Here is a 23,902-nt window from a genome sequence, read left to right as displayed (position 1 = left end):
ATTTAAAATATTAAAAATAAAAAACTTTATTAAGATTTTAATTTATTTTTAAATTTAAATATTAACTTTTTATAATTTATAATTATTTTGTCAATTAGTGCAACAATGAATAATTAAATACTTAAATTAATAATGCCCTGCAGCATCACGTGGGCACAACAGCTTGTTGAAATCTACAAATTTCTTCCTTGGGTCTCAATTCCTTTGACAAGCTCTCAAAATTTTCAGCATTTTTCATTTGATTGTAACATAGGTCTTTTCCTTATCTTCCAAACAATACCCTCTTCTATGTTCTCCTCATTTGGTGTTAGCATTTTAAAATTTGGATAAACTCATTCATAACTGACTTCTCTTATATTTTCTACACAGAGGTCAAATCCATAAATTGTAGTTCTAAAAATGTAATCTCCAATTGTTGAAATGCCATATATTAAGATTTTAAATTTATATATTAATACCATTATACTTTAATTTATAATAAAAATGTTACATACCTATATCTTAAAGTTTTTTTGTATTTCTACAAGCATCATTGTGTTAGTATTATGCAACGGGCATCTCATGTCAATTACTTTAAATATGTGGTGAGCACAAAACGAATTATCTTTTTACTTTTTATAATTTATAATTGAAATTGAAATTTTTTTATTTTAAACTCATTTTATTTTTTTTATACGTTAAATTTATTTTAATTTAATGAGAGAAGGAGAAAGGTTTTGAAATAATTAGGGAATTTATTTAGTATTTTCGCAACTGTGTTTTTATTAAAAAAATTTTATGAAAAGTTTCCTTTTGTGGAAGATAACATCCAGCCATTTTCCTCTGCGCCGTATGCCAGGACAAATGACAGGAACCAAACACGTGTACAACTTTGACTCGGTACGAGAAAGAAGAAAAGAAAAACGAGATTAAAGTTTTCAGGGAAAAGAAGAAAGGGCAAACCTATTTTGTTCTTTATAAAAAGAAGAGCAACCCATAATAAGACACGTCATTATCCAAATTTGTTAGTATTATTGCTTTTAAAGTGGTCCCTCCCTTGAAGCCCTTCCCTCATTCGCCCACCGCACTCCAATGATTAAGGTCACTACCAACAGGGTTAAAACCGTCAATTTACGAAAAACTCTCCCCTTGTTAACTGAAAAAAATACTAATAAAAGAAAAAAAAAATTCCCAAAAGGAAAAAAAAGGGAAAAAGTCACTGTTCGTCTGTCACTTAGGAGAGAAAAAGAAAATCAAATTAAAAAAAAAGGGAAATTAAAGAGAGCGAGAGAGAAGCGTGCGGCAACGGCGACACTGCATTTAGATTTTTTCCTGGTTCAATTCTTTTTTTTTTCTTTTTCATCCTTGAATTCTACTTTTATAGATTTGTATATACACAATACATTGGAAGGTTTTTGTTTTGGTTGAATTTGTACAGATCTGTGGAATTCGACGTTTGTTTTTTTATTTTTTATGTGAGAAGTGAAAGATTTAGTGTGACTACTGGGAAATAAAAAGGAAAAAGGGTTAAAGACACTGGAGGCAGCGGTTCATCGATCTCTTCCTGGGAATTTTGTTGTGAGAATAACACAAATACATGATTCGATCGATAAACCTCTGCATCCAGAGCCTTACCTCTCTCTTTAATTTCTTCTTTCTTTTATGTAATATATGTTTTTTTAAAGCAAAAGCAACAATTTTTTTTTAAATTAATGAGAGTTATTTATAATTTCTCTGCTCGTTGGTTGCTGAGAAATTTTAAACAAAATTATAAATCATAATATAAGAAGAAAGAATCACTATCTGGGTCATTTTTATTTTTCTATTATTTTGTAGTATGAATTACCTTAAAATGTCTTTTTTTTTGTTTTTTTAAAAAAATTTATTAACAAATAATGGCCTAATGTTAGGTGGTTGCAGTGAAGCCAAAAGGAACTTCCTTATCGTTTCCCGGTTGTGAAGCCAACCGGGCTACTGATCAAAGCTGTTTTATTACTATTTTTTTTTTTTTTTACTTTTACTAATTATGATTGATGTTTTTATTTATGTGTACTGTGTAGTAGGAAGTAAATGAATGGTGAATGAGCTCCTTGACAAATGAATGTATTGCCAAAATTTGGTGTGAGATTTTGAAATGCATTCAATGCCTTTCGATTTGCTTGCTAAGTGGTAATTTGTTTCTGAAATTTGTGTTGATTATGTTATTTTTAAGATTGCATCTGAAATATTATACTTTTTTTTCCCAATCGTTTATGCTACGATTCTTCTTATGGAAATTATTTGGATAATGTTCTTGATCTTCTTTCAATTATAATTTATTTGTTTAAATAAATTCCGGATTATATTGTTTTCATATGTGATAAATCTAGAGTTAAAAACATTGTGCATGGATGCATGTTTACTCTTGGTATTTTAGTGCTTTGTTAGTCATTATGTTGAGCAAGGTTGAACCATTTTGAGAGCTAGACATTGTTTTCTTTCTGCTTGAATTTGTACCAGTAATGAGTAATCCATAATGCTTTTTGGCATGTTATTTATTGTTAAGGTTCTTAAGAAAGATAGAGAGAAATGGAGCTTCCTTTAAATGTTTCGTCATTTATGTTATTTTGAATATGAATGGAAAGCATGCTGTGTCGATTTGTTTGATTGTTCATTTTAGTTGCATTCATCAAGGAATTTTTTGGATTAGCAATGTTTAGATCATTAGTTGGTGTGGGCAATTCTGGAAGCTCATAATGTTGTAAAGATTCTGTTGATGACTGAAATTGGTATGACATGAGATGAGATTCTGCCTATGGTCTCAACGCCGGTAAGGCCCCCATGTACTTCGGTCTCGGTTACAGATGATGGTTGAAGATTCACCATTTTAACTGAAGAAAGTAGAAGGGATAGTGTACCCTTTTTTGTATATGTATATTTTTGTTCTGCAGTTGTGTGGGACTTTACATGGTAGTAAATAGGAATTAAGTGCGGCCATTTATGTGTCATTTTCTCTGAGCAGGTAGAGGTAGTTAAAAGTTTCTTTCTTTGTAAAAAAAGTTATCCTTTGAAATGAAGTTTCCAAGTGGGGGGACAAACCGTCGTCATTGCTGCATGAAAGTGAGGGATAATTACGGTTTCACAGGTAGCAAGTTGTGAAAGAATCTGCTATTTTCATGTGAACAAACGGAATCTGGTATCAAATCCCATCAACCAAAAGCTTTAGTGGAAATAAAATCAAGTTAAATTCTCTCTTTAGTCTTCTAGTGACTAGGGGTTCCAACAAAAAAGGTTGGGTTATGGGAGCATAAATATGAGCTCCAAAAGAGAAGGAAAGAATCCAGGGGGAGCATAAGCAAGCTGAGGATATTCTGTTGTTTTGTATCCTATTCTTTGTTGTTAGGTTGAAAATTGTTGCACCTATTGTACTCGATGTTTGCTTGTCATTCTAATGGAATTTTCTCTTTTCAGGTTTAGTAAACTGAATTTTCTTTCAGCTTCGTGATTCCTTTGTTACTACGCTGTAGTCTCTCTTTTTTGTTTGTTCTGGTTGTGGGGCAAGGTGATGGGATTTTGACTCCTCTCGGGGTGCCATCTGTCTAAGCTTGAGTTTGGGACTTTGGTTCGACCAATTTGGGCCAGAATGGCCCTTGGTCCGCAAGTGTCGTTTTTCTCTTTTTATTTTGGGTTTAAACCTAACACATAAAGGCCTAGATGGTAAACATGTTAGGTACGAACTTACCCATATAAGATGTGAGGCAGATTTAGAACAACATTGGCTCCAAAACAAAGGCTGCAGAAAACTCGTATGCTGGTTTTAAGAAAAATGGTGTCCCCTGGATCAAAACTCAGCTGACAGAGAACGTGATGGCAGGGAAGCTGGCGAATGGCGGCTTCAATGTCGTGACTTGATTAGGTACCTCCAATGAAAATGATTTCATTTGCCTGACTGTTGCAACCATGGTACCTATAGCTCCCCTAAACCTATCAATGGTAACTTCCATTTATTTTAATTTCCAGTAAAAATAAAATAAAATAAAGAAGGGATGGCGTGATTAGAAATCCAAATTACCGCCAATGGCGATAGCAATGAATCACCAGCTGATCTTTCAAAGGAATATGCAAGACCAGCACTTGATACTATTTTATATATAATAACCAACACCTTAATATAACTGACGACAAAAGATTTTGTACATTGCCCAACATTACAATAATTTAGGAATGATTTCTTACATCATACGTCATTCATGTTTGTACTTTATTGTAATATTTATTTATTTATTTTGTTTCTTTCTTGCTTGGAAAAAAAAATCAAAGTGTCTGTCTGTAAAGTAGTACTATGGCTCGACCTTTTATGAGAGTATCATTTTTTCAAGTGTGCTGCCCTTGTTCAAATGAATGAAGAAATCTCTCGACTATTAGGCAATGTTAATATTAAGACCATACCAAAGAAAAAAAAAAAGAGGAAATGATGATTTGTAGATTGAAGTATGTAGTAGGCATGACATTTACATCATATATATATATATATATATATATAGCTATATAACAGTTATTTGCTATTAAAATATTGTTGTAATTCAGCAACAAGTAGCATGGGAAGCAACCGGCTCTCTTTCTACATGTTCAATTATACCACTGATAAGTCTTGAAAGCAGCCAACATAAAGGTTTATATAATTTCCTCCAAGCATTCTTAAGCATGCATATGTCAGATTCAAAGGAGAGCTCAGATACATATATAAGCTTGGAATATAAGAATTTCGTTGCCAGAACAAACTCCATTAATTTTGTGTGCTAAATCATAGACAAGATAACAAGAATTGATCAAGAATATGTGATGATTAAGTAGAGCCTAGAACTAGAAATCAAACACTAATGGAAATGGGTCAAGTCATAATAAAATTTACAACATCAAAAAGTAGTCTTTGTTTACGCAAAGCCAATCCTCAACTGATCATCTGCAGACAGTACTGATTCAAGCTATTATAAGAGCATCTTGATTCTTGACAAATTTATCTCTTCTCCTCATTGATGTAATTAATTTTCTTATTAAAAAAAGAAAAAGCATAAACTTTTTCCCTTAGAAGTACTAATCAAACATGAATATGTATTGAATAATTGAACAGCATCAATTTACAACATGACATGTCTTCATACACACAGAGCTAATAGTCAACTGATTTGCATGAAAAAGAACCAAAAAAAAGAAAAAAAGAAAAACGAAGACCTGCGATTTGAGTTATTAGGCATCTTGACAATTTTTTCCCTCTCCTCCTCCTTGATCTAGAGAAGCACAAAAGGAAGGAGCTACAACAACAGAAGAATAAACCTTAGAACTGCCAAGTGAGAGCTGGGAAAGATTGTTATTACTACCCTCATCCTGATCTGAAGTCGGAGAACAAAATATAGTTTCCTCAACAAGCGTATCAAAATCGACAGGGTCGACTTTGTTTCCTATGTTTTGATTTTGCCAAGGAACAGTACCAATGGATTTGAGAAATGTTGACCTTGCATGGTTCTTCGTGATTGTTAGCTGAAGAAGTTGATAAAGCCTTGGATTCTTTCCTAGTAGATTGCAGTTCTCTTCATAGGTATTCATTACCCCATGATACTGAAAGTTGGTCTTTGCATTCCTTCCTCGCAAAAGCCTTGCTGCGCTATCATAAGCCAAGGCAGCCTCTTCTGCTCTATCAAAAGTCCCTAGCCATAGCCTTAGCTTCTGTGAAGAGTCCTTGATCTCAGCCACCCATCTACCTGACGGCCTTTGTCTCACCCCAAGGTATCTCCTCCCAGTATTGTCGTTGTTTCCTCTTTTTGTAAGCTTCTTGCCTCTTTTCTCACTATCTTCATGAAAGTTTTCTGTTTCAAGTGGAATTGAGATATGGTTTTTGCAAGGGCTTTGAGATTGATGAGACGGTATGGTTCTTGAGCTATCCATGCTGTCCATGATAGGAGGAGAAAGGGTTATGGTTGAGCAAAACTGAGGAGGAACTGCTATGATATTGTGGAATAATGGAGACTTAATAGAATGATTTTGGGATACCGTCATGTTGATTGTCTGCTTTGGGTTTGATGTTTGTGATAAAAATAATAATAATAAATAAATAATGAGAAAAAGTATAAGTGCAGCACTAGATTCCTACCATCATAGCTAAATAACAAGCAGCCTCTATTTGAATTAGGTTAGCAAGATGATGGATAGAGAATTAATTTGCTGATAAAGTTCAGTAGAAATAGGCATTCATATATAATTCTGACTGCTACTTGGAGGGATATGAATGAAAGGTATATCAGGCATCATCAACTTTCTGGATTGTTGGCATCCTTCTGGACTTGTATATTTGGTAGGTTAGATATATAAATCTTACGATTAGGACAAAGATACATTAGAAGGAAACAAATTTAGTAGATCAATACATGGACAAAGATACCCTGAAAAAGAAAATGAGAAAACCAAATTAAGAAGTCCTTGTTCTTATGTGTGAAGTATTATATCCCCCTTATGATTTTCATGAATCATATGGTGCAACAACAATTTGAATAAGTGAAGCTAGATAGGGTAGCGACATATATGTACTGCTCCTGTCTTAGATCAATGCCAGTCTTCTTTCTAAAACTCTTGGACTTTTGTGGCTATTCACTTGGTCGTCAGTTCATGTCTCTTAAATGGAAGATCTTTGATCTTTTAGCTATGAGGAAAGGGTTGAGATGGTTGTCTTGAAGAGACTGACAGATCCCGTAACAAAGCATCTATTTCAAGTTCAAGGAAATCTTCTCTCATTTCAGCTAAATGCACGGGGCCAATTGATTTGATAGGGCAGTTTGTGTGAACTGGTTCCATTGTTAATCACATCAAGTTTATCTTAAATTTCTATCTATCAATGCATGAAATCAGAAGGGTTATAACTGTAATTCTCTGATATCTACCATATGACAAGGATCTGATGTCTCTCTCTCTCGCTCTCTCTCTGGAGAATAATATTATTAGTAATTTGAGGATGGCCGACTAAGGTGAGAATTTGAAGTGGAACACTAGAGCTCAAGTAGTTGGCAGAAAACTCCAAAAGGCCAAAGAACTGACATAAGCAGATGTTTTATTGCTTATATAATACAGGATTTAAATCAGATTTTTACCCTAATTAATACCCTTAGTAGCATACATCCAACAACCTACAAACAAAACTCACACCTCAAAAAGTGCCAAACCAAACAGAGCCCCCCCACGTTTTCTTTCCAACATCAACCCCTTTGCTGTACCTCAAAACTAAAAACTAATGTTTGGTATTTTGTCTGATAATGGGTGTCTTTGCCTTGGTCTTAAAGAACATGCCATATCCTTTGTAGCTCATTTTGCTTTTCAAAAGCTACAACTCTTCTTGTGCACTGCAAATACATCAGAAGGACCTTTTTTAGCTTTCTTGTTGGATTCCTTATCAACTTATTCTATTTTTACCTTTCACTCCTTTTAATTTCTTTTTTGTTTTTCTACTCTTTACTGCCATTTTCAGGTATAGATGATATACATATATGAAGGGTCATTTAGTTTTTCCTTGTTGGATTGTTCAGCCTTAGGGAGATCTTCTACTCTCCAAACCATGGGTTCATTTGTTGTTTTGTGCAGGTACAGATTAAAACACATGGGAAGAACCTCTACATATAATGTTTACTTTAATTCACCAACATTATAGTATTTTATTTATGTAAAGTTTATGATGGTGAAATGCATCTGGTTTAGATGGCTCCTAAGTCTTGCTCGGAAAGTTAATATGAAGAAGATGCTATAAAAAGGAAATTATAGTGTTTTAAGTAATATAAAACTTACTTTTGTATATAATGCTTTTCCAGTTTTGGGGGAGACCATGAATTAGGACAGTGTTTGGAACGTGGGCTCAGAGAAGTTGATCTCAAAGCCCAACAAGTCCACACTTTACATCACCTAATAAAAAACAATCCGTCCGTATCATTTCACAAAAAAAATCTATATAATATGTAAAAAAATTGTAAATTATTTTACAAAGTTTTAATTTTTTTATTATATTTAATCAAATTTTTATAATTTTATTTTCAATCAAAATTTTTTTTATAAATAATAATTAATTAATTATTATTAATCAAATTATCATTTATTATTTTATGTCACGTAATGTTATTGTGATATATTGACATATTATAATTAATAATAATTTAACATGTTAATATGACCTGATGTTAAAACTATGCGACATTTTCACTTTTTATATCAACATCACATCAGTACCATGTAATCATAAAATGAGAAATAGCAATTCGAATAATATCAATTAGTAAATGGTTAGTTATAATATTTATTTAATTCAAAATAAAAATAAAAAATTAATAAAAAATAAAAATTTATTTTAAAATTTGTAAATAATTTATGAATATTTTTAAACATCTTTGTAAAAGAGAAGATTTACTCTTACAATATAACAAGACATTACATACAACTATTACTATTAACCAAATACACATGTGGAATACTTATGATGATATAAAGCATATTTGTAGACTTTCACTTTGTCAAATTAGTATAGTTTTGGATTCATACATGTATCAAATAGATATCCATAACAAGATGTCTCTCTCGTTTAATTATTTAAATTTAAATTGAGTAATTATGGATGAATTATTTTATTATGCTTTAATTTTAAATATATAAATATTTTTTTCCATTTTTAATTTATTTATCCTTTTTGAACATCTCAAAATTATATGTATTTTTTTTATTTTAATGTTAAATATATTAAAGTGTCAAAATTTTTATATCCTTAGAAAAGAATACCAATAGTTTTTATTTCTAACAAATAAGTCCTTTGCACTATTTCCGTGGAATGTTAATTAAATATATATGTCTACATAAGCACTCAATTCTTTAAGCAAATTAGTATAAGTATTTGGTCATTGACGTGGACCGTTTAATCTGTAGGGCTTTTTGATATCGGAGAAAAAACCTTTACTTCCTTCTCTAAATGCCCTTTTTCCTACGGCGAAACCTTGGAAGATGTTCAAAAACACCTTTCAATCTGGGTTTCTCTCCATTTTATACAGCCTCGGGTACGTTTTATTAATTTCTCTTTCTTTTTGCTTATATTTTACCCCTTTTTTTTGGCTCCGTTGGTATTATTATGTATTCAACTTTGTTTTTTTTTGGGATTTTTGTACAGGAGCAAACCTCTGCAAATTTGGGATAAAGAAGGTCAGTAAAATTATAGAACAAGCCTTTTAAATTGAATGGTTTATAGGTTTAGCTAAATTGTTAGCTTTATTTTGTTGTTGGGAATTGTTTTGCAGTTGTAAATGGGCATGTAAAACGACCACATGATGAAGATATTCAATCGAATGTGTTGGAAATAATTGGATCAAATGTTCAATCAACGTACATCACTTGCCCTGTTGACCCTGCTGCAACGCTTGGCATTAAGCTTCCCTTCTTGGTTATGATTGTCAAGAACTTGAAGAAATATTTCACTTTTGAGATTCAAATTCTCGATGATAAGAATGTCCGACGTCGTTTTCGTGCTTCTAACTTCCAAGTATGTAAGTCTGCTAATTTTTCTAATATATGTATTCTTTGGTTATGGAGGATTTAAATGTATTTTAGATTTGTGGATAAGAGAAAATGCTATCTGGTGCAACACTTTTGTCTAAGCTATTTGTCTCAGTTGATGTGGTAATTATATATTGGTCTAACGCTAATGTTATAGTCATGAGTTTAAGGAGCCGCCCATGAGTTAGTAGACTTCGTTATTGAAATTTATCTAATAATTATATGCCCGTCTTTGGGAGTGCAAATAGTTGGGATAATTTGGTGGGCAAGTAGCATTAGTCTGTAGATTATGTTGTTTTTCTATCAATACGTGCCCTAGTTTTAGCGGTTGATATGCATTTGGTGATAAAAAGATAGTTGGGTGTGTAGATCCTACTCGATATATTACTCATTTTCTTGACATGTATATGGCTTGGATAATTATCGTGTTTAGATCCCATCAATGTTTTTCCTATTTGTATCAATTATATGAGATCAATATGTGGCCTCTTTTCCTATTTGTATCAATTATATGAGATCAATATGTGGCCTCTTTCTATCAATATGAATTTGGTTAGGAAACACAGGATGATTAACGAAGTCTGCTGTTTAGAAGCCATCAGTACGTGCTCTCTTTCTATCATTCTGACAGGCATGTATGGTGTTGGGATGGAAAGAAGTTTGGTGTTGATGTTCTGTTGATTTATGCCCCTTTACTTCTTGTTGAGTTGGAAATTGTCATTCTGTTCTTTTCATCTGGGATAGTCTCCTATTTTTCTTTTATTTTAATGGCTGGAAAAAGCTCTCAGGGCCAGCCACCCTGTAAAAGTTTTATTAATTCCAATTAACGGGTACATAAGGGAGGGGACATATACCTTACCTCCAGAAGTATACTAAAGAGTGAAGAATACTTAGAGGAATTACTTTTTCCTTTTACATGTTGAAAATGAATACTTGAAAATTAGGAGAATTAAGCAAGAAATAAATCAGGAGTACTACTCCCGTACACATTATTAAATCTAACATAAGGTAGATTTAATCTATCAAGTCTAAGAATACCCCGTGATTCACCTTTTGCACTGTAACACCCCGTACCCTCGTTTAGAAGTCAATAAAGCCCTATCGATGAGACGAAGAGTCACTTGACGTAAATTTAAGTATCAAAGAGTAGTGACGGGTGAAAAGAATATTTTAGAATAAAATAATATTTTATAAATAAAATAATATTAAAATATTAATATTTTATTTATTATTGACATTAGTCAGAAAAGAGGATTATATGACTAATCTAAGTGTGGGAGAAGAAGTAAGGAAGGATTTTGAAGAAAAACGATATTAGTGAGGCTCACGTGTCTTTATTAAATAAAGTTAGTGTGAGTAAGTATATATTTAAATATTATGGTGATACTGTAGTGAAGTATAAATTTTATTTTTTTGTTTGTGCACGTGTAAGGGAAGGGAAATAGATAGGAATTGGAGGTTAAGAAATATTGGAAGGAACCAATTGTAAAGGATGAAAGTTTGGAGGATCACACGGTAAATAAAGAAAAGTTTGAGGACTTATGTGTAAATTTTAATATTTGAAGTTAAATGGGAATTTACTAAGTAAGAAAAGTTAGATTATGTGAAATATGAGATATACATGTGAAATTTATTATTACATGTAAACTATAGTGTGCAAAAAGAAAAAGTTAGTGAGGGTCATGTGAGACCCCATCATGTGAAGTAAAAGAAAGAATAAGACTAAAATTTATTTGCATGTAATGTGATTGGTGCATTGGTGATCAAATGAAGAAAGAAGAAAGTGAGTTGCATGTGATTAAAATGGGTCATAGAATGACTAAATAAAATATGAAATAAATGTAGTGCATGGAATAAAAAAATCAAGGAAAAAGAATGGCAATGCAAGGTGACGGGTGGAAAAGTGGTAAAGTTTTTTTGCTTTGAAATTTTATCATATAAAATACAAGAAAAAGATGTAAAAAAGCCATTAAGTCTTGGGCAATCCGCCCATGCAAAGAAAGTGAACAGAAAAGAAAAGAAATCAAAGAAAAAGAATAGTCAAGAAATGTGACAGGTCAAAGGTTCAAAAGTTTTTTGACTTGCAATTTTAACCACATGAAAGGAATAAGGAAATTGACAAAATAACCAATCTTTGACAAGCCGCCCATGAGAGAAGAAAAGGAAGAAAATTGAGTGGTGGGGCATTTGGGAGAATTCACCCACACCAAGAACGGCAAACATTTTTGCCATGAGAAAATTGCACTTTGAAAAGAAAAAAAGATAAAATCGACGTGGAAGCAAGGAGAAAGGAAGAAAGGAAAAAGGGAGGAAAGAAAGAAAGGAGAAAGGAAGAAGAAAGGAGAAAGGAAGAAGAAAGGAAGAAAGAAAGAAAGGAGTAAGAAGAATAAGTTAAGGAAGGTAAGTAGAATTTTGATTTTTAGTTGTGATTTCTTTAGAAAATGAGTTAGTAATTGTCTGAAAATGTTTGTGGCGGCAAAAGAAAACTGTGCATGTTGGTGAATCACAAGGAATGTGAGATTTTGTTACCAAAGAGCTTCAGATTTCTTGGTTTTGGATCAAATTGAATTATTGAGAAAATGTAAGACAATTGTGGCTTGATCCTTGATTGTTTATGCTAAATGATTGTGAGTGGATTCTCCCAAATGTCTCACCACTCAATTTTCTTCATTTTTTTCTCTCATTGGCGGCTTGTTAAAGATTGGTTATTTTGACAATTTCCTTATTTCTGTCACTTGGTTAAAATTGCAAATCAAAAAGTTTTTGAACCTTTCTTAAATGTTCTTTTTCTTGATTTCTTTTCTTTTCTTTTTATTTTCTTTGCATGGGCGGATTGCCCAAGACTTAATGGCTTTTTGACATTTTTTTCTTGTATTTTATATGATAAAATTCCAAAGCAAAAAGGCTTTATCACCTTTCCACCCGTCACCTTGCATTGCCATTCTTTTTCTTTGATTTCTTTATTCCATGCATTACATTTACTTCATATTTTATTTAGTCATTCTTTGACCTATTCAAATCATATGCAACTCACCCTCTTCTTTCTTCATTTGATCACCAATCACATTACATGTAAATAAATTTTAGTTTTATTCTTTCTTTTACTTCACATGGTGGGAGTCTCATATGTCCCTTACTAACTTTTCCTTTTTGCATACCATAGTTTACATGTAATAATAAATTTCACATGTATATCTCATATTTCACATAATCTAACCTTCCTTGGTTAGTGAATTCCCATTTAACTTCAAATATTAAAATTTACACATAAGTTTTCAAATTTTCTTTATTTACTGTGTGACCCTCCAAACTTTCATCTTTTATAATTGGATTCTTCTAACATTTCTTAAACTCTAATTTTCTTATATTTTTCTTCCCTTACACGTGTACAAATAAAATATAAAGTTTACACTTCACTGCGGTATCACCATAATATTTAAATATATACTTATCCACGTTAGCTTTATTTAATAAAGACACGCGGATCCCACTAACGTCGTTTTTTTTCAAAATCTTTACTTACTTCTTCTCCCCCATTTAGATTAATCATATTACCCTCCTTTCTGACTAATGTCAATAATAAATAAAATATTAATATTTTAATATTATTTTATTCATAAAATATTATTTTATTTTAAAATATTTTTTTCACCAGTCACCGTTCTTTGGTACTTAAATTTACGTCAAGTGACCTTTCGTCTCATTGATAGGGTTTGATTGACTTCTAAACGAGGGTACGGGTTGTTACATGCACTGTTGAATATTTGCAAGCCTTGATGAAGATAACCTCTATTTGATAAGAAGTTTGCAGCTTGGTTACCCTCTTGGTGAATATGAGAAATTCTAAAGGAGAAGTTTTTTAAACAAGACCAGCTAACGTGTATCTAATTTCATGTGAACCGTAGTCCTCCTTTACTATGAAATTCACAATCACCTTAGCATCCATTTCCATCCATAACTGATGCATATTATAATCTCTACATGAGTGCAGACCCCTTGGAAGTGCTAGGAGCTCAGTTTAGATTGAATTTAGAGGACCAAAGTTTTCTAAAAAACCAAATACAAGGTTACCTGCATTATCTCGCACAACTCCTCCTCCTGCTGCCCTTTGAGCATTATCCTTGCTGCTGCCATCGACATTCAATTTGAGTTCATTGAGTGCGGGTTTCAACCATCTAATAATCTGAGGGTGTTTTGGTGCTTTGATTGGGAAAGAGAGTTTCTGCAATTTGGCTAATTGAACATCACCCTTTCACTTCCATTTTTGCATTAAGTTTCCTTGATGCAATTGTGTTAATATCTTCATTGTTCTCCATATGATCCCATGAGGGTTCATACCAAGGTTTTCATGTTTTGCACCATTCCTTTCAACCCGCAAAAACCAGCATATGAAGATAGGCATCAAAACCCGAATATGGCCCTTCTTAATGTAATCACCATAATAACGCCATGCCATTACTACCTGCAAAATATTATGGGGTTGAACAATATGAATTTGGAACAAATGGGAAAAGAAATGCCAAACCTCTTTAGCCTTCGGACATTGCCACATAATATGAAAGAGTGATTCCTTTGAGTTGCGCCCTTGGCATTTGGATGTCAATTGGAACCCTTTAGTTTTAAGCTGCATATCATCTGGTATCCATCCATGAATAACTCTACAGCCAACTCAAATAAATCCTCAATTGGTCTTTTATGACGAACTATATGCCAAGCACTCTTGGTAGAGAATGGGCCATTAGACACTATGATAATGAAGGATGGATGGACGCTATTAACGTACTAATATAAGACAGCTGTTTTTTTCTCTTTCCTGCCATAGAGTGTAAATTTCATGATAACTTAATAGGTCTTTGGTTAGCTTAGTATTGACTGGTAATCATCATTGTTGGTGCTGCTCATGTATTATAAGGTTTGGTGGGTGTAGCTACCCTTTTGGAGCTTAATCTCTGAAAAATCTGCTTCCTTATTAAGTACTGAAGCTGTTGTTTTGTTGAATTGAAAAGTAGATATTGCGGATTGTTGTTTTACTTAGATGTTTTCTCAACTTTATTTGAATTTCTAGGCTGTCACTCGAGTAAAGCCATACATTTGTACTATGCCGCTGAGATTGGATGAGGGTTGGAATCAAATTCAATTGAATCTGGCTGATTATACCCGGAGGGCCTATGGCACCAACTATGTTGAGACTCTGCGAGTTCAGGTCCATGCAAATTGCCGCGTTCGGAGGATATATTTCTCTGATCGCTTGTACTCTGAAGAGGAACTCCCACCAGAATTTAAACTGTATCTTCCAATGCAGGTAAGAATGATTTGTAATTTTACCAACTTCAAAGTCAAGGCTTATATGTGTGTTATGGTATCTTTAATACTCATGCATATCTTTTTTGGCTATTGCAGAAGGCTTGAAAATTTTCATTGGAGCACTCTGAAGCCCTAATTTCCAATTTTCTGTGCTTCGAGATTTAATAACTTTTTACCATTCTATATTATTCATCCAGTTTAATCTTGTGTGTATGGTTGTTATAATAGCAATAGAATTAACCAATTCTTGTCAATGGTGTTACGAAACGGAATTTAAGTAGGTTTTTATATTGAGGAAAGTGTTAGCCTTTGCACTTCATAATTGTGGATCTTTACTTTAACTATGTCAACTGAGGGTTGGAAATCGGTACTTAAAGTTCTTATAAGTGCATTGGCATCTCAAATGCAATATTAAATGTTAGTTTTGTTGAAACTCAAAATGCAGTTTGGATTCAAATTAGAGCACAAAAGCACTTTATTTTAGCCTTCTTATTTGATTCCTGGGGAACTTATTCGCACAAATGTTTGGATATTTCATTAATTCCCTGGCATTCTGCGTGGTTATTTTTCGTGTAAAGATGAATTTTTAGTGATAGTGAAAGCATTTATTTGAAATGCATGCACAAGTCTTGCTGGAAATTAATATGAAAAAAAAATTATAAACTGTACATTGAGGCTTCTTTTGAGTGTTATATGCAGTGATGTATCTTTCTTGGTGCGTGAACTATGAATTAGGACAAACCCATTTTTGAAGCTTGGTATTTTTAGGCTTCAATCCAGACAAGTCTAGATTTGCGTCATGAGAATCTAATAAGCAGGTTCATCTACATTGTAAAAGGGGATCTGCTGTATAAAATTTTCTGACCTAAAACACTTAGTCAGAGCTGTTAGTTGTTGAAGTTGATCTTCCTCCAGACTCTTCTACTAGACTCTGCTATATCTAATTCATAAAAAAACACACTTGTCAACAGATTTCTAGATTTATTGGGGAACAAGGCATAGTTGGAAAAACTTGCATAAGATGGTAGCTATCCATTTTCACATAGATTCTTGTTCAAACTTCCATATTATTTCAGTATGTCTCTCAGGTCATTATCTCCACTTTCAGCTTACTTGTTTACGATGTTATTCTGATAAACTATGCCTGTATTCAATGCCTATGATCACTATGATCTAATTTGAGTCTCTTTATTTAACACAAACTATATACTATCTGCATATTTCTACAACGATAATTGACTGGATTGATCAACAAATTCTGCCACAACATATGCATAATCTTTCCTCATGTGGGAGCTTACATGTCGGTATGGTGTTGTCACCAGACTTTCCGTTCACACAACAAAAATTTCCAGTCAAGAATGATGGCTCTAATCCGTAGGGACTGTAGATATGATAAAACCAAAAAAAATTCAAGTGAAGGAATAACATAAAGCAGTTATGACTTAATGATCCACTTTGCCTTTATGACTATTCAGCAGATATGATCTTTGCCTTCTTATTTCTTAATCAAGTTGACGTAAAGAAATGATAAAATAAATAATGTTGAAGGAGCTGAAAGTTTTATGTTAGTATCACTAGACTATGGCCCGTGCGTTGCACACCGGCCTCTTTCTATTTATTTTTTTTTCTCTTTCTACTTTTTTTTTTCTTTTTTCTCTTTTTTCTTATGCCCTCCACGTGGTTAGAGGAGGAATTCTAGATCTGTTGTTATGTGTATTAAAACCATTGGTTGTGGACTTGTGGTGTTAAATATTTGTAACAATATATTTAATATATAGACTTTAAACTTAAAATTTCTGGTGTTGGGTGGTTGATCAAATAATTCTGGTCAACTTTGAAACATAGTGCCTCCCTGAAACATTTCATAAGCTCTTAATCTATAGTCCTCTGCTTCCTTCTGCCAAGTAACCAAGCAGGCTGAGAAATCCAGGAACGAAGAAGAACAACAAATGGCTGAACACATTGTTTCCTTAGTCATTGAAAACATTGCTAGTCAAATGGTGGATGAAGCTGTTTCCTTGGCAAGAGTACGGGACCAAGTTGAATGGATTCAGGGAGAATTAAGGAGAATGTTATGCTTTCTTAAGGATGCAGATGCAAAACAAGATGGTGATGAGCGAGTTAGAAACTGGGTGGCAGACATACGAGAAGTTGCTTATGATGCAGCAGATGTCATCGATAGCTACATCCTCAAAAAGATGCGGCAGAAAGAGAAAGCGCCAATCAGGCTCTTCAACAGGTACCCTTTTTTCTTGAATGAACTGGTTGCACGTTATAAGCTTAACAAGCAAATAAGCAGGATCAAGCTGAAAATTCATGATATTAGCAATGGTAGGTCAACTTATGGAATTGAAAATATTGGTAAAAGGGTAGAAGGGACTAGTTTTGCAGTCAACTCTCTTCGGGAAAGGAGACGATCATACCCTCACTCTTCTGAAGAGGAAACTGTTGGTACAGACGAGGACATAAAGATTCTAGAAGATCAGCTAATTAATGGGGAATTAAGGCTCTCCATTATTTCAATCATTGGCATGGCTGGTCTAGGTAAGACCACTCTTGCTAAGAAAATTTATGGTAGTAGCAATATCAACAAGTATTTTGATTGTTGTGCTTGGATTTATGTCTCTCAAGAATACAAAGCTGGAGACATATTGAGAGATTTGTGTAGGAGGGTTATGGGGCTTGGAAAGGCGGAATTAGAAAGGATGCACAGAGAGGAAATGGAAGAAGAGTTGTCAAGTTTTCTGGAGCAAAGAAGATTTATTGTAGTTTTTGATGATATATGGAATAAAGAAGCTTGGGATGATTTAAAACCAGTCTTTCCAGATACCAAGAATGGAAGTAGAATAATTTTCACTACTAGATTCAGAGATGTTGCTTTGCATGCTGATCCACGAAGCCGACCACATGAACTGTGCCTTCTTAGTGATGAAGATAGCTGGAAATTGTTGTCCAAGAAGATATGCCTGGAATGGAATGCCATGACAAGTTTACCTGCTTGGACTGAGGAGCTAGGAAAACAAATTGTGAAGAAATGCAGGGGATTACCTCTTGCAATTGTAGTTCTAGGAGGTCAGTTGTCAAGAAGAGAAGCAACCTATGAAAAATGGCTCAAAGTTCTGCAAAGTGCACATTGGCAGCTACTTCAAGATCCAACATATTGCATAGATATTTTAGCACTAAGTTATCATGATTTACCTTACTACTTGAAACCTTGTTTTCTTTATTTTGGTCTCTTCCCTGAAGATTTTGAGATTTCTGTTAGAAGTTTGAATCTGTTATGGGTGGCAGAAGGATTTGTGCAGCCTAGAGGCCAAGAACCATTGGAAGATGTAGCTGAGGATTACTTGGAAGAATTAGTGGGGAGGAGCATGGTTCAAATTGCTGCAAAGAAATTTAATGGAAGGATTAAAGCAATTCGCATACATGATCTTTTGAGAGAACTGGCCATAAAGAAAGCTAAGGAAGATCGATTTTTTGATATCATCCATGGAGATGTCAAGGATTGCTTTCTAACAAGGCCTCGTAGGCTCTCTACAAGCTCTGGGATCACTCCTAAAGCTAGAGATAGTTCAAGAATCCGTTCTTTGTTGGTTTTTGATCAGAATGAACCAATATTGAAGGACTTGAAAAAATTTAAACTCTTGCGAGTTCTTGGTTTGGAAAGTGTTCACATTGGTCTACTTGACTCTGATGTTGGGAACCTCATTCATTTGAGATACCTGGGCTTGGAAGGAACTTGGTTGAAGCGGCTTCCTTCATCAATATGCAGGCTTTTGAACTTGCAAACACTGGATTTAAGATCAACACTGGTTGATCCAATTCCTGTTTCTATTTGGAAGCTACCGGAATTGAGACATTTGTTCTTCAATAAGATCAGAGAGATGGTAGTGAAGCCACCTAAGGATGTTTGTCTATTTAGTCTCCAAACATTGCAGGGCCTCTGTATTGGACAAACTAGTTCTGTCGAGCTAGGCTTGGACAAATTGACCACCTTAAGACACTTGAGCTTAGTAGGCCATTTTACTCTGCAAGAAGAAGCTTTTAGGAGATGGATTTTCAACTCCAAAGGGCTCCAAAGCTTGAAGCTAGATGCAAGAACTAGAAGGGAGGACGTCACAATGGTTACCATTCCAGGATTTATGGACTTTTCAAGTCACATCCGTCTCAACAAATTATATTTGGGAGGGCTCATGCACAAGTTGTTTGACGTCCAAGATTTTCCACCAAACCTTACTGAACTAACATTACATGGTTCTTTCTTGATGGAAGACCCCATGGTAACGCTGGAGAAGCTACCAAGTTTGAGAGTTTTAAAATTAAAGCACTCTGCATATGTGGGAAAGCGAATGGTATGCTCTAGTGGGGGGTTCCCTCAACTCCAATTCTTGAAGTTGTCTTTCCTTTACTCAGTGGGGGCATGGAGGATAGAGGAAGGCGCAATGGCCAATCTCAAGGAGTTACACATTGTTGAGTGTAAGCTATTGAGGATTGTTCCAAGAGGATTATGGCCAGTGACTACTCTCAGCAATTTGAAACTAGGCTACCTGCCACATGATTTTGAGATGAAGGCTCGGGATCGCAAGGGAGAGAATTGGTACAGAATTGAACATGTGCTTCCAGTGTAAGAAGACGGTTTCTCCAAAAATGGCTACAGCTTCAGCTTTCCAAGGCTATTCTCTTCTTAGTCACTATCATTATCATTGTTTTCCTTTTTCTTCTAAATTTCTTTGAAAACATTGTAAGAATGATGACAGTTGGTATGTATAGAGAACATAAACCAACTAGAAAACACTCTTCAAAGACACAAAATCCATTCTATTTTCAAAGAACATTTCTCCTTTTGTGGCAATAAACCAATGAAGGTGATTCAGATGATGATGATCAACAAAAAACTTAAAAATGTGACAAAGAAATGACCATTTTTCGTAGCACTGCCAACTTTCTTCAATTTTCATTTTGTTCTTTGCCTAAGCGGGATGCAATTTTCTTCCATCTCAATCTGGTTAATCTTATTCTGTCCTTCCCAAAATTTGAATCCAAAATTTTCACCATGTGAACCTGGAATCAGAACCCCTATGGCAAATATCCAACAGCAACAAGCATTAACCAATCTACAACAAGCCCTGGGTTCAATCTCTTATGCCAAAAAATTCTAAAAATGTATAATAAAGCAGTCAAAGTGCATGCCATGCCATGCCATGTTGGAGAGGCTCTGGTGGCTCCAGTGAAATCTTTGCAATGTCACGTAGGATATGATGGGGCCCGACGACATAGCCGCATTTATTGGCCACCATGTTCCCCTCAGTTCTCATTTCTCAACCTTCTATTTCTCATCACACAATCCTCGATCAGAAAACCCATGAACCAGACATTCAACTGCCTGTCTGCCTCAGCCTCACACAGAAACAACCAAAGATAGACCAACACACAAGTACCTGCGTCTCTGTCTTTCTCTCACATTCACTGGTGGCAAAGAGAAAATGGCAGTGCAGATGACAGTCCGAGTTTCAGCCACTGCAAGACTTTCTCTTCCTCCTCTTTCTTCTTCCCCTTCTTCTCCTTCACCATCGGGAGCGTCATCGACAAGCAAAGTTTCTTTGAAACCCCAATTTAAACCCATCTCTCTGTCACTGCCAACATCAACAGCTATCTCTCTATTGGCTCTATTTTCACCTCCCCATGAGGCCAAAGCTGTCAGCCTTAGCAAAGAACAGATAGTCTCATCTCTCACTGAAGTAAGAAGTCAAAGTAGATTGCATTTATTTTTAGACATTAAATTAGAATTCTTGAAATGAAAACAGGTGTTTCCCACTCTTATATAGATAAGCAAAAGTTGTTTCCCTTTTTTCCCCCATAATTCAGTTTATACCCATTTCTTAAATAACTGTCAAAAGCATAGTGCTGCTGCCAAAATCGTAATCAAGCAATAATGAAGTTGTCTTATTCAGTAGTCATAAGTAACATCCATTTTTGTTCAAAATTTGCTTCTTCTTTACAGGTGGAGAAAACATTGAATCAGGTTCAAGAAGCAGGTTCAACTGCCTTTGATACTGTACAGCAATTTCTTGATATTGTAGGGAAAGCATTGAAGCCAGCCATAGATGCAGGGATGCCTATTGCACAAAAAGCTGGAGAAGAGGCATTGAAGGCTGCTTCTCCAGCAATATCTGAGGCTTCGAAGAAAGCCCAAGAAGTAATTCAAAGCACCGGCCTTGATACTGAGCCAGTTCTCAGTGCTGCTAAGGTTCACCTCTAACTCCTCATTCAATTGCATATCAAAAGTAAAAAGGAGTCGAAAAAGAGGAGAATGAAAATTTTCTTCCGTTCCATGATATTCAGATTTTCAACTTCATTTGTTTTATAAAATGAGCCCTGTTTTTCATTGTTGAAAGTAAAACTGCATTTTGATTTAGGTGGAAGAGTTGAATGTAATGCTTAATTTCGTTACCCAGCTGTGGACACCCACCATGCCATTGGATTAAATGTTGTTTTTGAAGTTCGTTAGAATGCTAATCACGCACTGAAATGTTAAATTAGAAATTTGTTTTGGTTTTCCAATTGCAGTGTTTCCATTGAATTCGAAATTAAGTTAGTGAGGATTTTATCACTCTTCACCTTCCCTTGAGCATGACTTGAATCGGGCTGGAAACCGATCTGAAATTTGGATAAGCATACTGGGCTTTGTATAGGATTTGGAAGAAGATTTATTTAAGGAATACTATAGTTAAAAGTGGTTTAGGATGCTGTCCCGTTCAAAGAAGATTTTGCTAAATGTGCTTGTGAAATGGTGTAAGGACCTACCCATGTCATTATCCTTGGCTGTGCATGTGATAAATATGGAGGGTTGGAGCCCAGTAAACTGTTTTTGGAAAAATTTTTCAATCTTTTATTCGTGGCAGACTGATAATAATGAAAAACTTGTGTTTCAATCGTGCAATTTTTTATGTAGAATTTAAGTGAGCTTGTTGTTGCATTCAGAAGCACTGCTGATATCTTTAATGTGCATGAAACTATGACATTTGCTTATTTAGATCTCATCTGAATTTCAAGTTGTTAGTCCAATGGTGCCCACATAATGCATAAGCAAATTCTAGCTAAAATGCTGAGTCATTCACAGGCTTGATTTTCTGGAATCTGTAAATGTACTATGTTCTTGTAATGCAAGACAGGTTGCTAAAGTATTTTCTTTGATCATATCTGTTTATTTGTAGTGCTGGGTTTACTTAAAGATAGTAGTGTCTGTAAAAGTCATGCAATGATTTTGGTTGCAGACAGTGGCTGATGCTGCAAAACAAACTACAAAGGTGATTGATGCAGCCAAGCCTTTAGCTTCTTCAACTTTTGAAACCATCACATCCTCCGACCCCATAACAATTGTAGGAACTGCTGGAGCATTATTTGTTGCATACCTCCTCTTTCCTCCCATCTGGTCTGCCATCTCGTATGGTCTTCGTGGTTACAAAGGTGATTGTTGCTGTTTTCTGATATAAATTAGCTTCAAAGCATGAATTCTTTTTGCAGAGTACTTCAAAGAAGACAGAGAAAGAAGAAAAAAGATTATAGGTTTCTCTATATGTAAACTAAATTTTGCTTAAAATCTGGGAAAATAACAGAATTCTGGTTCTGTGGCATGAATTTCTTCAAATTTTAGCCTCTTTTGGTATGTTTCATGGGAACTTAATGTTATAGAATGCAGCTGACATGTTGCCTCTCTGTTGTTCCTTAGGTGATCTTACTCCTGCTCAAGCCCTTGATTTAATATCTATGCAAAATTACATTATGATTGATATTCGATCAGACAAGGACAAGGACAGGGCTGGTGTTCCTCGCCTCCCCTCTAGTGCTAAAAAGAGGATGTTTGCAATCCCGTAAGTAAATATTTGGCTTCGATGAGTATATTTAGTTTTGTGGTAAATTGACAGTAAAGAACTAAAAAACCATAGTGCAGTAGTGCTTTTCTACTAAATTCTACGATTTTATCATGTCTTGCTTCTCTGTTTCTCACCAACTCATCAGTTATTCTGACTGGTTGCTTAACTGGTAATTGATTGCTGAAGCAGAGATCCAATGTGGCTAATTGGATAAATAGCACTTCTGCAGCTTAGAAGAAAAGTTTTCTTAAACTTTCTTTTCTTTAAAGCATTATGATAAAATAAAAGAGCACAGTCAAAATTGTTGGCCTGACCCTTAAAATGTTTGAAAAGATGTGGTGTGAAACTAAGCTGAAAATGCTTTTGAGAAGGAAATATTTTGGTAATAAAATGTATTAATCTCTATGGTTCTATTTGATCACAGCAGACATCTGCTGCCTAATATTTGTCAGTAAACACTCAGAATTGTACCCACACTGAGCTATTGTGTCATTTGTCCTCTTTGCTTGCGGTCCTATTACCATCTAAAGCTGCATTTGCTTATTCATAACTGCTTCCGTATATTTAGTTTGGAAGAGTTGCCAAGCAAATTAAGAGGACTAGTGAGAAATGCAAAGAAAGTGGAAGCTGAGATTGCAGCCTTGAAGATTGCTCATCTCAAGAAAGTGAACAAAGGTTCAAACATCGTCATCTTGGACTCGTGAGTTCTTATTCCCTTCCTATCTCATTGTGCCAATGCATTAAAAAATCCAGTATTACAATTAACCTTTTTCGAATCTTTGAATGTTCAGCTACTGTGATTCAGCAAAAATAACTGCGAGAACATTAAAAAGTCTGGGATTTAACAACTGCTGGGTGGTAGCTGATGGGTTTTCGGGAAGCAGAGGGTGGCTACAGAGTTCACTAGGAACAGATACGTACAACTTCTCTTTGGTGGAGGTTGTGTCACCATCCCGGGTTATCCCTTCAGCTGTCAAACGTATTGGTACAGCCAGCACAAAGTTCCTTCCTGGCGCAGAATAATCATTTTTTGCCTTGTCAAAAAAGTAGAAAAGAAATGCTTGAATGTGCATTCTTTGCTTTAGATCAGAGATCTCTCTTTGGAATAATCTCTTGTAATTCTTTCATTAATGTTACATCTTCTTTCTTCTCATTTTTAAATTTGACGAGGATAATAAGGGAATACATACCAA

General features: G+C 34.6%; 4 protein-coding genes across 4 annotated transcripts; 3 read left to right on the top strand and 1 right to left on the bottom strand.

Moving 5' to 3' along the window:
- LOC18604959 (ethylene-responsive transcription factor ERF095) lies at positions 5,119-5,975 on the bottom strand. The gene has a single exon (XM_018117264.1). The coding sequence runs from the start codon at positions 5,908-5,910 to the stop codon at positions 5,206-5,208; it is 705 nt and encodes a 234-aa protein (XP_017972753.1). The 5' UTR covers positions 5,911-5,975; the 3' UTR covers positions 5,119-5,205.
- Positions 8,818-15,315, top strand: LOC18604958 (cilia- and flagella-associated protein 20). The gene is made up of 5 exons (XM_007037682.2): positions 8,818-9,035; positions 9,146-9,177; positions 9,273-9,514; positions 14,594-14,830; positions 14,929-15,315. The coding sequence occupies exons 1-5, from the start codon at positions 8,983-8,985 to the stop codon at positions 14,935-14,937; spliced, it is 573 nt and encodes a 190-aa protein (XP_007037744.1). The 5' UTR covers positions 8,818-8,982; the 3' UTR covers positions 14,938-15,315.
- On the top strand, positions 16,650-19,708 carry LOC18604957 (putative disease resistance protein At1g50180). Its single transcript, XM_018118055.1, has one exon. It carries the CDS (start codon positions 16,785-16,787, stop codon positions 19,461-19,463), a length of 2,679 nt encoding a protein of 892 aa, XP_017973544.1. The 5' UTR covers positions 16,650-16,784; the 3' UTR covers positions 19,464-19,708.
- On the top strand, positions 20,156-23,862 carry LOC18604956 (calcium sensing receptor, chloroplastic). Its single transcript, XM_007037680.2, has 6 exons — positions 20,156-20,573; positions 20,837-21,082; positions 22,110-22,302; positions 22,565-22,706; positions 23,278-23,409; positions 23,501-23,862. The coding sequence occupies exons 1-6, from the start codon at positions 20,319-20,321 to the stop codon at positions 23,730-23,732; spliced, it is 1,200 nt and encodes a 399-aa protein (XP_007037742.2). The 5' UTR covers positions 20,156-20,318; the 3' UTR covers positions 23,733-23,862.

The sequence above is a fragment of the Theobroma cacao genome, chromosome 3 (assembly GCF_000208745.1).
Source record: "Theobroma cacao cultivar B97-61/B2 chromosome 3, Criollo_cocoa_genome_V2, whole genome shotgun sequence".
Classification (NCBI taxonomy): domain Eukaryota; kingdom Viridiplantae; phylum Streptophyta; class Magnoliopsida; order Malvales; family Malvaceae; genus Theobroma; species Theobroma cacao.
The sequence above is the reverse complement of the archived record's forward strand: the minus strand, read 5'-3'. Positions and strand labels throughout refer to the sequence as shown.

Excerpts from the sequence above, each read along its gene's own strand:
- LOC18604959 (XM_018117264.1), bottom strand. The coding sequence starts at position 5,910 with ATGGACAGCATGGATAGCTCAAGAACCATACCGTCTCATCAATCTCAA.
- LOC18604957 (XM_018118055.1), top strand. The coding sequence starts at position 16,785 with ATGGCTGAACACATTGTTTCCTTAGTCATTGAAAACATTGCTAGTCAA.
- LOC18604958 (XM_007037682.2), top strand. The coding sequence starts at position 8,983 with ATGTTCAAAAACACCTTTCAATCTGGGTTTCTCTCCATTTTATACAGC. Across the intron at positions 9,036-9,145 it reads TCCATTTTATACAGCCTCGG|GAGCAAACCTCTGCAAATTT; the intron begins GTACGTTTTATT and ends ATTTTTGTACAG. Across the intron at positions 9,178-9,272 it reads GCAAATTTGGGATAAAGAAG|TTGTAAATGGGCATGTAAAA; the intron begins GTCAGTAAAATT and ends ATTGTTTTGCAG.
- LOC18604956 (XM_007037680.2), top strand. The coding sequence starts at position 20,319 with ATGGCAGTGCAGATGACAGTCCGAGTTTCAGCCACTGCAAGACTTTCT. Across the intron at positions 20,574-20,836 it reads TAGTCTCATCTCTCACTGAA|GTGGAGAAAACATTGAATCA; the intron begins GTAAGAAGTCAA and ends TCTTCTTTACAG. Across the intron at positions 23,410-23,500 it reads AACATCGTCATCTTGGACTC|CTACTGTGATTCAGCAAAAA; the intron begins GTGAGTTCTTAT and ends TTGAATGTTCAG.